The sequence below is a fragment of the Acomys russatus genome, chromosome 14 (assembly GCF_903995435.1).
Source record: "Acomys russatus chromosome 14, mAcoRus1.1, whole genome shotgun sequence".
Taxonomy (NCBI): domain Eukaryota; kingdom Metazoa; phylum Chordata; class Mammalia; order Rodentia; family Muridae; genus Acomys; species Acomys russatus.
The window spans coordinates 53282252-53298792 of record NC_067150.1 but is presented as its reverse complement, the minus strand read 5'-3'; the positions used below and the strand labels follow the sequence as shown (position 1 = coordinate 53298792).

The 16541-nt window shown below is 39.6% G+C and overlaps 1 protein-coding gene across 1 annotated transcript in view; it reads left to right on the top strand.

The window, feature by feature from the left end:
• The window catches only part of Glce (glucuronic acid epimerase), a 61792-nt gene extending 47314 nt beyond the window's left edge, over window positions 1-14478 (top strand). The window contains exons 3-5 of the mRNA XM_051156621.1: window positions 5561-6159; window positions 6905-7150; window positions 12587-14478. Of these exons, the coding sequence (XP_051012578.1) occupies window positions 5574-6159; window positions 6905-7150; window positions 12587-13611 (1857 nt within the window). The 5' untranslated portion in view covers window positions 5561-5573 and the 3' untranslated portion in view covers window positions 13612-14478. The remainder of the gene's footprint in view (window positions 1-5560; window positions 6160-6904; window positions 7151-12586) is intronic.
• Window positions 14479-16541: the final 2063 nt, after the last annotated feature.

The window sequence follows — 16541 nt, the reverse complement described above, 5'->3', positions numbered from 1 at the left end:
CTATTTGGTTTATGGTTTTCAGATACCCAAATACAGAGAAGAAAACACAGCTGACTGATTTAAATGCCTGTCTTTTTAATTTGCATTTTAAACAATGCTCATTCACTTAACAGATCTTTAATCAGGCCTCCTTTGGACCAGATATAGTGCTAGGCACTGGGAATTCAGTAGTTGGTTGGAGATACATAATAATCTAAGTATGTAGTGTGTCAGACTGCATAAGGAGCTAGAGAATGATGGGTAAGAATTGCTGTTTTACATGGACTGATCACTGAGGCCTTTCTAATGAATTGACATCTAAGCAGTGTCTCAAATGAAGTAAGGAAGCAGGATAAGTAGATAGGAGAGAAAGATATCAGGTGGGACAATGGCAAGTGCAAGTGCAAATGTCCTGATTAGAAGCATGCCTGACTTGAGTCAGTTTTCCACTGATTACTCCTTGAAGTGTTCTTGGTCCCCTTAAAAATTAAAAGAGAACTAAAGGCTTCTTTCCCTTACTTCGGAGAACTTTCTTCCTTTTACAGTGCTTGGAGCACAGCGTTACTCTGCTGATGCCCATTGATATGTCCTCTAAGCACACAGATGGTGCCTTCCTTGCCTGCTGCATAGTAACTGGAGACTAATTGCGTAAGCACTCCATTTGAGTATGTATTGCTCTGTTTCTTCTACTTATTACCTAAGAAAGTAAGAAATATAATTTTATTGATATATTAATAAGAGAATATAGTAAATAAACACAATGTACGACTCTACAGGTCATGGCAGTCATACCTTCATAAACTGTTTACAGTTGTCATTTCGTGAGGAATTACATACTGCTGATTTCCTGGTGTTTCTTTTCTATGTAACTAACTGGCCTTCTAGGAAATAGAATACTGTGTTGACTGGGGCTATTGAGTCATTCTGAAGTATAGTTCTCAAAGTTAGTTACTGTTTTCACCACTTAAGAGGATGGCCTGTTTGTTTGTTTTTTGGTCTGACTTTCTCCTTTTTGAGTAGTGTTGAGACTTGTGGATTACTACTGACTTCACAAGTTTCAGTTAATTTCAGACGTAATTCTCATAATTTTTAACAACTAAGAAAGAGGAATTTTCAGGATGACAACTATTCTTTTAGCTGTATTTTTTAATTGTGGAAATGTTTTAAACAGATAAGTATGTAACTTAGTATACAGTATACTACCTACTGGTCAGATTTAACAGTTATTAATATCTTTTTCCAATGTTGGCCTAATGCCCTCTTTCTTAACTTTTTTCTCATCAGGGTCTTGCTGTGTAGCTCAAGCTAGCCTCCAATGTACAATCTTGTTTTAGTCTCCTGAATGCTGGAATTCTGGGCAGTTAGCACCACACCCAGTTTCTACAGCTTTTTTAACCCATGAGTTATGATTCCATTGACTTTTGAAAGTTTCCCTGATGTCAGTCATGAACCTAGAACCAGCTATTTTTCTAAAAAGTGATTTATAATTTTTTTGGTAAGAAATTATGTCAGATATAAATGTTGGCATTAGGTTATTGAAAGTGTGTTAAAATATGTTGTTTTCTTTTTCCCATCATGTGCTTTGTCATAAGGGTAGTGTTGTTCCATAAGCAGCTACTCACATTTGGGTAGAGGAAGAAAGACACTCCTTGAAGATGTAACAAAAAGCTATGTATTTCTATGTTCAATTATTTTATGATTGTGTGTTCTCATGATGTTGAGGCTGGAGTGCAATGGTGAGGTCAGTAGACAGCTTTGTGGAGCTAGTTCTCTCCTTTAGTCATGACACGGGTTCCGGGGATCAAACTTGGGTTTGTAAAACTTGAGTGGTGAGAGCTGTCTCTTTTAGTGGTTGAGTGTCTGGCCTAGTAGATAAATTATATATAAATGATAACACATAGGTGTTTATGTTCAGTTTACCTTTATTACAACTTAAGGAAATTTTTGGTTTATAAATATATGACCTTCAACAGACTACTTGTACCATACTTTCTGCTATTTTGTTGTTTTTAACTCATTTAATCATTTTTCTCATAGTAGTAATATAAATGATAAAACATTATTGGATTGAATGTTTCTAATACAAAAAGAAATCTTAAATGTCTCCCAGATTCAAATTTTTGAGCACTGACTTGATGCCACAAGTGGAAAATGAACAAAATCATCAAAAATACTATGTAAAATTTGGAGCTGGCTCAGCAGTTGTAAATACTTACTGCTCTTACAGAGGACCTGGCCTGGGTTCCCAGCACCCACATCAAACAGTTCACAGCCACCAGCTCTAGTTCCAAGGGGTCCAGTGCCTTCTTCTGGTCTGTGAAAGTGCCTGCACATGGTGCACAAACACATACATATAGGATAAATACATTTTTAAAGTATATGAAATCCATTTTCAGGCTCTTTCGTGTGTGTGTGTGTGTGTGTGTGTGTGTGTGTGTGTGTGTGTGTGTGTGTGTTTTTAGATTTGAATCCCATTTCCAAGATATCACATACATGCAGAAATCCAAAGACCAGGGAGAGATCCAAACCTTTCTGGTCTTAAGCATTTCAGATACGTTATTATTTTTTTCCTAGCTTTTAAACTCTGTGTGTATTTTCAGCGCGCACACACACACACACACACACACACACACACACACACACACACAAACACACACGGATCTTTGCCTCCTTTCTTTTTTGATCTTCCACTGAAATAAAATGTCTAGAAATAAGAAATAAGGAGATTTAAGTGACTAAAAGGTCTGCCAAAGGATGACAGTTTGAACAGACCCTTTGTTTGGGTACCAGAAGGCCCAACTGCACCTTCTGTTTACCTCTCCAGATTTCAGTTGCCACTGCACTTGGATTGTGAATAACTGGCATTAATCCCAGGTGAAACAACAGGCAGATTTTCTGTAGAGCAATTGGGAATGGTTTGGCTTCCAAAGCCATCTTTGTTCTGATAGTTATGCCTGCTGCCTTCCTGATTTCCCTAGAGGAGTGGGGTTGTTAGCACCTGCCTGACCCACACAGAGCTCTCTCTCCAACCCTGTCCCCATCCCTACAATCTAGCCAAAAAGCAGACCATCTTCACAGTAATGGAGAGAATCTAATAAGAGGTCACCAGGCATGTGAGGAAAACTTAATGGCAGGAAAAAGAGCTGATAACCAGGAAAAATGCCAATGCAATAAACAGAAGTAATCACAGAGAACTTTATTTTTAAAAAGGAACTCTGTAGTACGTAGAGAGCCCCAAAGACAGCATTTCCATTAAGCCACAGGACACACTGTCAGATTGAAAGGGCACATCTGGTACAGAAATAATCAGCCAGCATGCTGTTCTTTCAAAACTGGATTTCATGAGATGAACAAAAGCTCCTTAATGAAGTCATCTCCATAGTGACAGGTATTAGCCTGCATTCAAACCTTACCAGTAGCCCTTACTATTTTAAGATAGTTCAGTTCTACCCTGAGACTTTGAAGCTAATCTGAACACAATCTGCATCCTACCAAACTGTTAAGAGTGGGAGCAGAAGGGCAGAAGAGATGGCACAGTGGTTATGAGCAATTCCAGAGGACAGTTTCCAGCATCCATATTGGGTAGCCCACAACCATCTGTAACTCCAGCTGCAGGGAACCAGGCCTCTGTGGGTACCCACTCATGTGCACATACCCACACAGAGACACACACTTAAAATAATTTAAAAAAAAAACTTAAACAAAAAAAGATATTGGAGTTAAAGGACTGATTTTTAGGCATTCAGAGGCTTAAAGTTTACCTTCTCTTGGAATTAAAAGAAGTAAGTGTGTTATATGTTCATTATGAACTTTCTTTTGGCGGGAGGGGGTGGTTTGAGACAGGGTTTCTCTGTGTAGCCTTGGCGGTCCTGGACTCCCTTTGTAGACCAGGCTGGCCTCGAGCTCACATCGATCCACCTGCCTCTGCCTCCTGAGTGCTGGGATTAAAGGCGTGCACTACCACGCCCGGCTTAACTTTCTTAACTGAAGTTAATTTTCACAAAATATTTTCATTTGGGCATTTGTTTCTTTTATCCTGCTTAAAAGGTATATTGTGGGGGAAATGAGAAGGGATTACAAACAAAATAAGTAATTGTTGAATCACACTGCACATTAAATTATAGAGCAGCTGTGGCAAACATGGACTATACTTTTACATTCTGTACTCTGAGCAATCTCAAGTGTTCTATACACCACAGATAAAACTAACACATAATTTCTTATGTTCCCCAGTGACCCCTACATATCATCATAACTGACTGGTATGCCATAAGGCCAGCAGGGCCAACATCGGTGTCATCTTCTTCAGTACTGGAGGGACATTTATCTGGTTTAAATATAAAAATATTCAGATTGCTATATTGAGAGTAGGCTTGAGGGTGTAATGCTAGGCATGGGTAAAACAAGAAGGGCCCATTTGGCCAGCCCTGAAGTGCTGCAGGTTAAAATGAACACAGCTTAACATTGTGGTAGTAGTGAAGTTGGTTAATTGGGTCCTGAGTGAGCAACTTAGGAATCAAAGTTTTTCGCCTGAGTGGTAGAAGAGCGGGTGGGTTGAGTGAAAATATAAGGATGAAGCTGGGAGTGTTACAGTGCAGAAGCTTATTTGGCTTCCAAGTAAAGATGCCAGTTACTTGGGTTGTCTCTTAGTTACAGAGGAAAATCTAGCCTACATGGAGAATTTGTGGATAGTTAGCATGCCAAGTTCCTATTAAGGCATGAGGTCTGTGTGAGATCACTCAGGAATTAACAGAGATAAGGAACTCTGCAGACTAGAACTGGAAGACCTGCCAGCACGTGAGGGAGGGAGACAGGAAGGGAGGTTCAGAGTAGACTGAAGGAATTCACTAGTGTCAGGTACAAGGAGATTCAAAAGTTGCAAAGATGTTAAGGTGTGTTGTTTTCTCGACCATCTACTAAAGTGCTAGATGTAAACACTTAAGTTGTTTGGTCTTAACTGCTTTAAAAATAGAACTATAAGATCCTTCTTTTTTTTCTATTTGTTTGATTGCTTATTTGTTGGTTTTTTGATAGAAGGTTTCTCTGTGTAATACCAGCTGTCCTGGAACTCTCTCTGTAGACTAGGCTGGCCTTGAACTCACAGAAATCCACCTGCCGCTGCCTCCTGAGTACTGGGATTAAAGGATTATGCCACCATAAAAAAAATCTGACAATCGGACATGATGGTGCACGCCTTTAATCCTAGCACTCAGGAGGCAAAGGCAGGTGAATTACTGTGAGTTCGAGGCCAGCCAGGTCTACAAAAGGAGTCCAGGACAGCCAAGGATAACACAGAGAAACCCTGTGTGGAAAAACAAAAGAAAACAAAACAAAAACAAAAAATTCTTGAGGTACCAAAGGAGCACTGTGTGAAAATTTGGGCCTCTCTGCTTTTTTTAGAGGTTTGTGCTAACTGAGCAGTTTGCCTCTTACCTTTGCCCATGATAGAAAGTTTGCGTTTATAATTTTAAATATGATCAGATTACATGCATTTCATAAAGTGTCCTGATGTACACAATGAATAAAAATATTTTAAATGAAGCAAACTTACCTATGCATGATTTTCTTCTTGCTTCCATAGGTATGGTGTGAATATGCGTTGTTTGGCAGCTCGGGTCAACTATAAGACTTTGATTATCATCTGTGCGCTATTCACTTTAGTCACAGTACTCCTGTGGAATAAGTGTTCCAGCGACAAAGCAATCCAGTTTCCACGGCACTTGAGCAGTGGATTCAGGGTGGATGGATTAGAAAAAAAAGCAGCAGCATCCGAAAGTAACCACTATGCCAACCATGTGGCCAAGCAGCAGCCAGAGGAGGTGTTTCCTCAGGAGCAACAGAAGGCACCCCCTGTCGTTGGGGGCTTCAATAGCAACGGGGGAAGCAAAGTGTTAGGGCTCAAATATGAGGAGATTGACTGTCTCATAAATGACGAACACACAATTAAAGGGAGACGAGAGGGAAATGAAGTCTTTCTTCCATTCACTTGGGTAGAGAAATACTTTGATGTTTATGGAAAGGTGGTTCAGTATGATGGCTATGATCGATTTGAATTCTCTCATAGCTATTCCAAAGTCTATGCACAGAGAGCCCCTTACCACCCTGACGGTGTGTTTATGTCCTTTGAAGGATACAATGTGGAAGTCCGAGACAGAGTCAAGTGTATAAGTGGAGTTGAAGGTTGGTATCTGTTTCCTGTACTTGCATTTTTCTAGCTTGAGTGTTAAGGACTAAGAAACTGAAAATGTTAGTTACATAGCCACTAAATAGCTTAATGAGAAGAGAGCTTTCATTGTTGCTTTGTCTCAGCCAGAAGAAAACAGGTGACGTGTAAATCTATTGAAGCTTTCCAATTGGTGTGATTTAAGGGCAGCAGTAAGACCAGACTGAATAAATAGGATTATTCCATTAACCTGCCGCAGAGTCTGATCAGTGAGGTCAAGGCACCATTCTCTAGAAACTGTGCTTCAAAACAGTATAGTTACTGGGCCACGGATGTGGCTCAGTGATACAGCATTTGCCTAACATGTGCAGGGCCTAGAAGTTAAGTCGCTTCTATCACAGAAACACATACATGTAGCAATAAAAACTGTACTAATACAGGGACTAGATGGGCAGCGAAATCCAGGCTATGGTAAGCTTTCTAGAAACTATTCTTCAAGGTGTTAAATGTTAAATGTTCTATCACTTACTATATATATATATCTATTAAGAAAACAGATGATTACAAAGATGTATAATAATGTGTAATCAGTGTAAGAATTAAGATTGATCAATAGAACAGAACACACAGCATGAAAGCAGGAAAAATAATTCGAAGTTGTGGATAGCCCTAAAACATTCCCAGAGGTGCAGCAGTGAGGGGTAGTCCTCAAAATGCTTCCTCAATGTCTGGGTTTAGTGATGTGTTGTTTGGTTTTTATAGGCGTGCCATTATCTACACAATGGGGACCTCAAGGCTATTTCTACCCAATCCAGATTGCACAGTATGGGCTAAGTCATTACAGCAAGAATCTAACTGAGAAACCCCCTCACATAGAGGTATACGAGACAGCAGAAGACAGGGACAGAAACGTCAGACCTAATGAATGGACGGTGCCCAAGGGCTGCTTCATGGCCAGTGTGGCTGACAAGTCTAGATCCACCAATGTTAAACAATTTATTGCTCCAGGTGAGTTTCATACTGCATGTCTCTCACATTTAAGTTGATTTAGCAAACTGGTGCACCTTTAAATTTTTAATGGTTGTTTAAAACATAGTAACAAACTCTGTATGTTACATAAATAAATGATACTATTTAAGTGAAATTCTCCCAAAATGGAACTGTGAGAAAGTTGGTGTTATAAAAAGGAAAATTTACTATGTGAAGAAGCAAGCTGTAGAGTGATGCTAAAATGTAGGTCTGCATACTGCAGAGTGAAATTCTTTGGTTTGGTTTAGTCTTTAGTACTGGAATCAAACCCAGGACTGTACATACTAAGCAAGCATTCTGCCACTGAGTACATCCTTGACTTATTATAATATGTTGACACAGCACAGTTGAGTTTTTAAATGATTTTGCCCTAAGTTAAATTATGTTTTAACTGCAAGAGCCATCCTTTCCTTTTGTCTTTTTGTTGTTGTTGTTGTTGTTGGTTGGTTGGTTGGTTTTTGAGACAGAGTTTATCTGTGTTATCTTGGCTGTCCTGAACTCGATTTGTAGACCAGGCTGGCCTCGAATGCCCAGCTTTCCTTTGCCTAATTTTTTTTAACCAATAGAATTTTAATTTTTTTCAAGAAATTATAGCATTACCAAATAGGCCTGTTCTCATACTGAATTTTGTTAATGTACTAAATTATCTGAAACTTGATATAAAACCATTTTCATTAATAAAATCATTTATAAGATCAAATTAACCTTATGCAACACTTTCCTTTCACTGAGACAGATTCATTAATTAGGATGTAATGTATTTTCCTGTACTAATCAATATCCATGAGAATTAATAAGGCCATTACTTAAAAAGACAATGAAATAATTTTAGCACTTCAGGCTTAATATCGATGATGAAATGTTGTCAGGCTCAGAATTCATTCCCCCCTCCCTCCAAACTAGAGTAGGTAAATAAAAGAGAAGAAAGAGAGTAAGATCTCCTTTATATTTTGTATTTTCTCCTTGTTCTTTATTGAAAAATGACAAACCTGGAAAGCCACAATACAAATCCACTCATCCTACATGGCCTTGAATAATGCATTTAAAAATTATAATGCAGTGCAAAGAAGGGATGACCTTCAGTTTTTATTGAGACTAGAAGTTCTTTTCTCCCATGACATTTTGTGATATTCCAGTACATAGATAGCCTTAGCTTAAGTCTCTGGATGGTCTAACTCTTTCTTGTTGACAGCAGCAGATTTCCTTGATGCTTTTAGATGCCATGGTGAATGCAAAGGTATATTCACACATCCTGCAATGATGCCTGTCATCCACTCAGGAGCTGGTTGCTAGAGATAAAACTTTTTTTTTTTTTTTTTTTTTTTTCAAGCACACAGAGAGCTTTTGAAAGCCATTTTGACAGGCGGATCTCTGTGAGTTCGGGGCCAGCCTGGTCTACAAGTAAATTAGGATAGCCAGGGCTACACAGAGAAACCCGGTTTCTAAAAACAAAAACCAAAGTGAGCCGGGGCTATTAGTGTGCAACCTATTCTTATTTATTTATTTACTTATTTATTAATATTTTCCTTAAAAATTTATCTGTGTCCATATAGATAAGTATAGCGATGGGTGGATGGATAGATAGATAGATAGATAGATAGATAGATAGATAGATCGATGATATATTGATTGATTTAAATAGAGTCTCACCAGTAGCCTTAGCTTGCCTCAAACTCACCGTGGAGTTGAGAATGGGGTGACATTGAACTCTTTCTGCTTCTTACCCTGTTCTAAAAGTTCAGGCATAGCCACCATGCCTGGCTGTCTTCTAAATCTTAAAATTGAATGATCTAGAACCTCATGCTTATAATTAGCTTTCCCAAAACCTTCTTCTCTTTCCATTGTCATGGCCTCTCCTCCCTTCCCTCTTGTTGAGTTGAGCTGTTCTCTCCCAGGCTTTCTTCCCCTCTGCCTTTTCTTCCTACCTCATCCAGGTTTGAGTAGGGCTGTTTCTCACTTGATGAAGTATACCTACTGATGATGAACAAATAGGTGAGAGAAGCTTATGCTTTATGTGAGGATACTGACTTAAGGACTGCTCTGGTTTCCCAGCTTTACTGAGCGTAATTGACAGCTGTATTTGTATATATTTTATATTTTTATTTATTTATTTTCGAGACAAGGTTATAAATTTATATTTAAGGTGTACACTATGAGGCTTTGACACAGATGAATGTTATAAATTGGTTACCAGGATCGAGATAGGAAGTTTTGACAGGGCTGGAATCCAGCACCCATGTCAGGTGGCTCATAACCACCTATAACTCCACTTCCAGGAGATGTGATACCTCTAGCCTCCTTGGCACCTGCACTCACATACACAAGCACACACGAATACATAATTAAAAATAATAAAAATCTTTTAAAATCATGAAAACAAAAGAGTTTACACATTTCACACCTCATAGAGTTAATGTATATGTTGGTATGAGTGTAGGGAAGGCTACCATATTTTAAGTGTATGATACAGTATTATCTCTAGTTTACCATGCTATACATTGTGTATCTGAAAGCTTGTATTCTTTGACCTCCAACTCGTATTTCCTCCATTTTTCAGTTTCTGAATACACACCATTCTATTTCTGTGAGTTCAGCTTTCTTACTACTAGTAATGTTTAATGTAATTAGAGTATAGTAGCAGCCTGCATTCCACGTATAGTATCTCCCTTTCTATGGCCAGTTTGATAAGCATTAGCTCTCAGGTGGCAGGATTTCTTTATTTTTTACAACTGACAATTACAAATACACATTACCCATTCACCCATCTCCACACACAGCTTATATCCCATGTCTTGGCTATTTCCACTAATCTTTCAATGAACATGGGATATCTCTCATGCACATATCTTTTTGAGATACTAATTTTCTTTCCTTTAGTAAGTATGGGCCCAGAAGTAGGATTCCTGGTTCACCTGGGAGTTCTGGTTTTATTTATTTTTTATTTTTATTTTTTTGAGTTCTGGTTTTAATTTGGAGGAAAACCTTTACACAAATTGCTATAATAAACCGGGCGTGGTGGTGCAAGCCTTTAATCCCAGCACTCGGGAGGCAGAGGCAGGTGGATCACTCTGAGTTCGAGGCCAGCCTGGTCTACAAAGCGAGTCCAGGACAGCCAAGATAACATAGAGGAACCCTGTCTTGAAAAACAAACAAATTGCTGTAATAGCTGCAGCAATTTGCATTCTCTCACTCAAAGTGCACAAAGATCCTTTCTCCCCATATCTGCAGCAAAACTTTGCTAGTGTTTGTGCTTTCCTTGACAGCCCTAATGCATGGTGAGTGTTATTTTGCTGTGGTTTTATTTGTACTTCCCTTGAGATAAAGGACGAACAGCTTATAGTATATCCTGTGGCTGTTTGTGACTTTGGAGAAATATCTGTTCAGACTATTCTTTAATTAATTGATTTTGTTTCCTATTGAGTTCCTTATATATTGTGGCCATTGACACCCTTTCAGATCTATAATGTGCAGATAGTTTCTATAATTGTGTGACATTTGGAAGTCTTGGAACTTTTCAGAGGGTATATAAATATTAGAGCCTCAGGAGGCGTGGTAGGTGGTAGTTGGTTGTTTAGGGAAGTTGGCTGTGTTAGCCATGGTCAAAGAAGAAACAAAACAAAAGGAATTAGATTCCTCTCTCCCTTCTATCCTTGTTTCTCCCTTGTCTAGTGTTAGGGGGTAAAACTGGGAGGATAAAGGTTGAGAAAATAAGGTTGAGAAAAATAAGAACCCACAAAGCAGCAAAGACCAGACTGTGGCTTTCTTTATCTCTCCTCTGTGTCTCAGGAGAATCCCCTCTGTTAGTGTTAAGTAAGGGTTTAACAAAATTAATAATCGGACTTTTTAAAAAGTTCATTCATTACTGAACCCTTTGGACTCATCTGCTGTATTAAGATGTAAAAAGATGTGATCTGATTTGATCTTTGCTCCCGTGACACACTCTCAAGGTCTACTGCTTTTATGGGAAGGTCTAAGAGAAGGGACCTTCTCTTATATCCTTTAAGGCAGTAATAACCCATGTTGTTTTATCAACCTCAGGACCAAGTGACAGTCTGAATGTAGGTGTGTTTGGGAAATTTAAGGACTATAAAGATGAAGATGTTCATAGTTCCCTTCGGTGGTTTAAAGTTTTGTTTATTTATGTGATACGTGCGTGTGTATGTGTGTGCGCGCGCGCCTGTGTTATTCTTGCTACTTGGTTTTAATATGCACAGTGTCTTTTGGTAACTTAGGTGAGCATCATTCAAAGAGTCATCTTGCTGAGAGCTAACCATCACTGTATTCTGGCTATACAAGAAAAATTTCATGGTTCATAATTTGCCAAATAAAACAGCTTTTAGCATCTTATTAGTATGTGGTAATTGGTGGCAATAATCACCATCATTTGTCACTGTTCTAAGCCACTGTCTTTTTTTTAATTGCCTAAATTATACTGCAAAGTGAATATTATCTCTGCTAACACTTGAAACTGGGACTTGGAAAGGTCTGCTTTACCTCTTCAGAGCTGCTGGCAGAGTAGGAATTGTGAGGGTTTTTAAGTCCAAAGTGTACTTTTTCCTTCCCTCTTTTTGTTTGTTTTGGGTTTGGGTGTTTGTTTGTTTGTTTGTTTGTTTACGAGACAGGGTTTCTCTGTGTAGCCTTGGCTGTCCTAGACTCACTTTGTAGACCAGGGTGGCCTCGAACTCAACAGCAATCTGCCTGCCTCTGCCTCCCAAGTGCTGGGATTAAAGGGGTGTGCCACCATGCCCGCCCTCCTTCCCTCTTTTTATCTTATACATGAACCCATTGTTTAATTTCTAGTTACTTTGTTCACAGTTGCAGAGAATATAAAAATTAAGCATCATTTTCAACATCAAATTTAGAACCAGACTGGAAATTCTAGGTTCTGTTGTTTGTACTTGGCAGGTTACTTGACTGTGTATCCCAGTTACATGTCTGACAGTAGGAGTAAAGCTGTGCATAGTCACAGCTAAATGGGCGTCAAACAAGGTCAGAATATAAGGCGGTGTAAATACAAACTGCATTAGAAATGAAATTTCATACATAGCAATTCTGTCTAAAACTTTAACTCTCTTGTAATAATACACATTGAACCAGCTTTTGGCTATTTTTTTTCTCTCTTTTATGGAATAAGTGTACTAGAATAGTCAGTAATTCTTGATCAGGTATTAGGTGTAGAAAAGACAATTTTATCAACAGTTCTTAGTTATTTACTCTGAATCCTTTCTGTAAACCAGATAGAGTCAAAGGTAAGGAGAAGCCATCATGAAATCACCAGCTTTGCTGCTTAGAAGAAATCTGGTGACACAACACTGGAGTTAATTTTGGGTGGTTAGTAGTTGTCAAAGATAAACTGGAATGAAGTTTTAAGTATAAAAATTTTATTCTAACCAGTCCTTGGTCTGTTCCCCACAGAAACCAGTGAAGGTGTTTCTTTGCCGCTGGGAAACACAAAAGACTTCATTATTTCATTTGACCTCAAGCTGTTAACAAATGGGAGTGTGTCTGTGGTTCTGGAGACCACAGAAAAGAACCAGCTCTTCACTGTGCATTATGTCTCAAACACCCAGCTAATTGCTTGTAAAGACAGGGACATATTCTACGGCATTGGGCCCAGAACTTCATGGAGTACAGTTACCAGAGACCTGGTCACTGACCTCAAGAAAGGAGTGGGTCTTTCCAACACAAAAGCTGTCAAGCCAACCAAAATCATGCCCAAGAAGGTGGTTAGGTTGATTGCAAAAGGGAAGGGATTCCTGGACAACATTACCATTTCAACCACAGCCCACATGGCTGCGTTCTTTGCTGCTAGTGACTGGCTAGTGAGGAACCAAGATGAGAAAGGTGGCTGGCCAATTATGGTGACCCGGAAATTAGGGGAAGGGTTTAAATCTTTAGAACCAGGGTGGTACTCTGCTATGGCACAAGGACAAGCCATTTCTACCTTAGTCCGGGCCTATCTTCTAACAAAAGACCATGTATTCCTCAATTCAGCTTTAAGGGCAACAGCCCCATACAAGTTTCTGTCAGAGCAGCATGGAGTTAAAGCTGTGTTTATGAACAAACATGACTGGTATGAAGAATATCCAACTACACCTAGCTCTTTTGTTTTAAATGGCTTTATGTATTCTTTAATTGGGCTGTATGACCTAAAAGAAACAGCAGGAGAGAAGCTTGGGAAAGAAGCAAGGTCCTTGTATGAGCGTGGCATGGAATCTCTTAAAGCTATGCTGCCCTTGTATGATACTGGCTCCGGAACCATCTATGACCTCCGCCACTTCATGCTGGGCATTGCCCCCAACCTGGCCCGCTGGGACTATCACACCACGCACATCAACCAGCTGCAGCTGCTCAGTACAATCGATGAGTCCCCAATCTTCAAAGAATTTGTCAAGAGGTGGAAAAGCTACCTTAAAGGCAGCAGGGCAAAGCACAACTAGAGCTCAAAACCAAAAGCATCCCAGCCTCTTCTGAACTCAAGGGCTGAGCTCTGGATCCGTGGCAGAGCTCAACAGCGCGTTGCACAGTCGCACATTTTAAAATGGTGTATATTCGGGGTTTGTGGGTCATAGCAACATGAGAAGAGACCCTTAAAATTAGTCTTCTGAAACAATTGCATTCCATGGGTCAAGTGCTTAGAAATGTAGGTGCAGAAAGCATTCTGTCAGTGCGCTGAGGAAAGATGTGATTAGGCCTCCATTCAGAGTCACTCTCGGTCTGTGAAAGATAATGGTAAGTTGCTGCTTGCTAGCCTGCTGCCCAGCACTTACCTAAAACTTAGTATAGAGTGCTTTTGAAATGTGATTATTTATATTTATACTGAAAGCAGGCTTTTAGAAAACAGTGTGCTGTACTGCAGTAAACATGTGCGGATAGCCTGGGTCGTGGATTGTGTTTTTAAAAGTGTTTCTTTCCCATAGATTCATTTCTTGGGAGGGAGTGAGCATTTTTACATTTGTTCAATTATATATATGGAAAATATTTGAATTATGGTTTTCTTGAACTATATATTTAAACACAGCCCGTGTTCGGGTTCATGGTCACATAACATAAGCACAACTAAAATGAAACTTGTTGACTGCACAAGAAATTACAGGCATGCTATGTTTTATGAAACTTGATCTACAGTCAGTAAAAGTTTGATGACTGTCTTCCCCACCTCTGTCCCCAATGTAGTGTCTTTGTCACTCTCTAGAACGGTGCATTTCATTTCATACTTTTTGTCCATTTAGAGGACACTACCCAGAATGTTAGTTATAAGCCTAAATTTGTGACAGACATAATGATTTGAATGAAGCCAATCATCCAATCATCAGTTCATTTTAGGATTTTTTTTTTTCCCCACCTAAAAGAAAGTTACTGGGTTAAATGTTACATTCAGGAGTCACAGAAAAGTTTTTCCTGCCTAGGGCATCGACATCATTGTTTCTGTCCTCACTGTTTCTCTGAAGCTTAATTTTGAATAATTCAAGCATTGAAACTGTGTCTGTTGTCTGTGTGTCATCAGATCTGTCAGTGGGCTTCAGAATTCTTATGCCATGGGCAGAGTCTGCTGTAGGGCTCAGGCATTCAGTAAAAACAACAGGGATTGGTTTTTGTTTAGGTGTGATAATATGGAGACAGTTAGGTAATATGAGCCTCACACTTTCTAGGGACAAACAACGGAGCTTATCCATGCTGTCTGTCAGATGTACGTTTAAGAGCCAGGTGGATGATCTGCCCACACACTGTACTTCTGTTGAATTCGGCTACCAAGTAATGTATATATATATAAAGTGCATATACACACATACATAATGATACATATGTAAAAATATACTGGCATCAAAGGGGACAGTAAAGAAGACCTGTACTGAAGACAATATTAAACTGTTGAAAAGTAAGCCTGGACTCCCAGTTTATACCACCACACCTTATTTTGCCTACAATGAAGCCAGTGTAGTTGTTAGGTGCCCAGCTTTTACCTTTGTGGTTCTCACACACTAGGTGTCTCAGCAGCATCTGAACATGCACATTTTGTCTCAGCAATAAAAATGAGGACTCCCCCCCCCCCCCCCCCTTTTTCAGTACCTATGTTCAAAACAAGCTTGCTTGCCTGGGAACACTGTTCACTCTATCAGATTTGTTACTGGAGTGGTCCCGGCTTCTGCTCTCTGTGGCATGCAGGTCTTCAGATGACAGGAGTCAGTGGAATCACCCTGGTACTGCTTTTGTGACAAACACCAGTGCCTTACCAATGTGGCTGTCCTTTTCCACTGAAGAGGGAAAGGTTTTTTGGTTTTTTGATGTAAAAATGGCAGTTCACTGCTATTGCTTTTCCACTGCCTTCCACATTGCAACAGCTACTTGATTTGTCTTGTGATCCTGGAATTCCCTAAGAGGTCACATTGAGCCTATGACAGCACTGTCAGTGCTTGGCCTGTCAGACTTGAGGATCCCTCAGTGTCACCCGGAGGTTTACAAACTGAGACTAGGTGTGCAGGAAGTCTGCCTGTGAAGTGGGATCCACAGCATGTTTAACAAGCTGGCGATGCTGCTTTGGGCGAGCTGGGCATGTGTGGAGGAGCGCTGCCTGGGACCCGTGCATTTTTGCCTCCAGAAAACAAAGTTTCCTAGGTTTTTAAATCATGTAAATGTTTACTTGTCCTGAGTATAGAGAGAACGGGGAGGGTATTTTAAATTTTTGTTGTGTTTCTTTAAATGTTTTCTTTAAGGGTATTGGTTTGGTTCACTTTTCTGAGTTAGCTTCCATGTTGAATCTGTTGTCATTTCAGTAGTAAAACAGCCAAAACTTTGTAGATAAAGGGCAGGTTTGACCCTTTAGGAGATACTGTATATAACGCTTCATTCGAGAGCCACGCAGCATCCGTGAGCAAGTGCAGAATAACACAAGCACTCTCCAGGCGTGGCGGGCCTCTCTCTTTGTTGGTGATAGACTCTCACCAAAAGCTGCTGGTTTTGTCCTTGTCGTTGTTTCCTTGCTTCTCCATTGTACATGTGGGGTATATGCCATGTGTCAAATATGCAATAACGTGTTTACCGGATGCCCTTCTGGAGGGTGGTCCTCTGTAAAGCTGTACAGCCTTTGCAGTCAAGCACAATGTGCACATGTTAGTTTTATATACAGCGAAACTTGATTTTTTCAAATGGAAAGGTATTTTGTTTCTATACGAAGTTAAATGAGTTGTTTGTGCTTAATGTAAAGCTGCTTTATAAAACTGTAAAATAAAGTTTTTATCTTAAAAGTAAATGGACTTGGATATTTCTCTTCTCTTTTCTGTTTGTGATTATGTGAGCCCAGCAAACATTTGACCAACATTTCCTGTTGAACCTGCATATACAGAGAACCAGAGTATAGCACAGGAGCCTT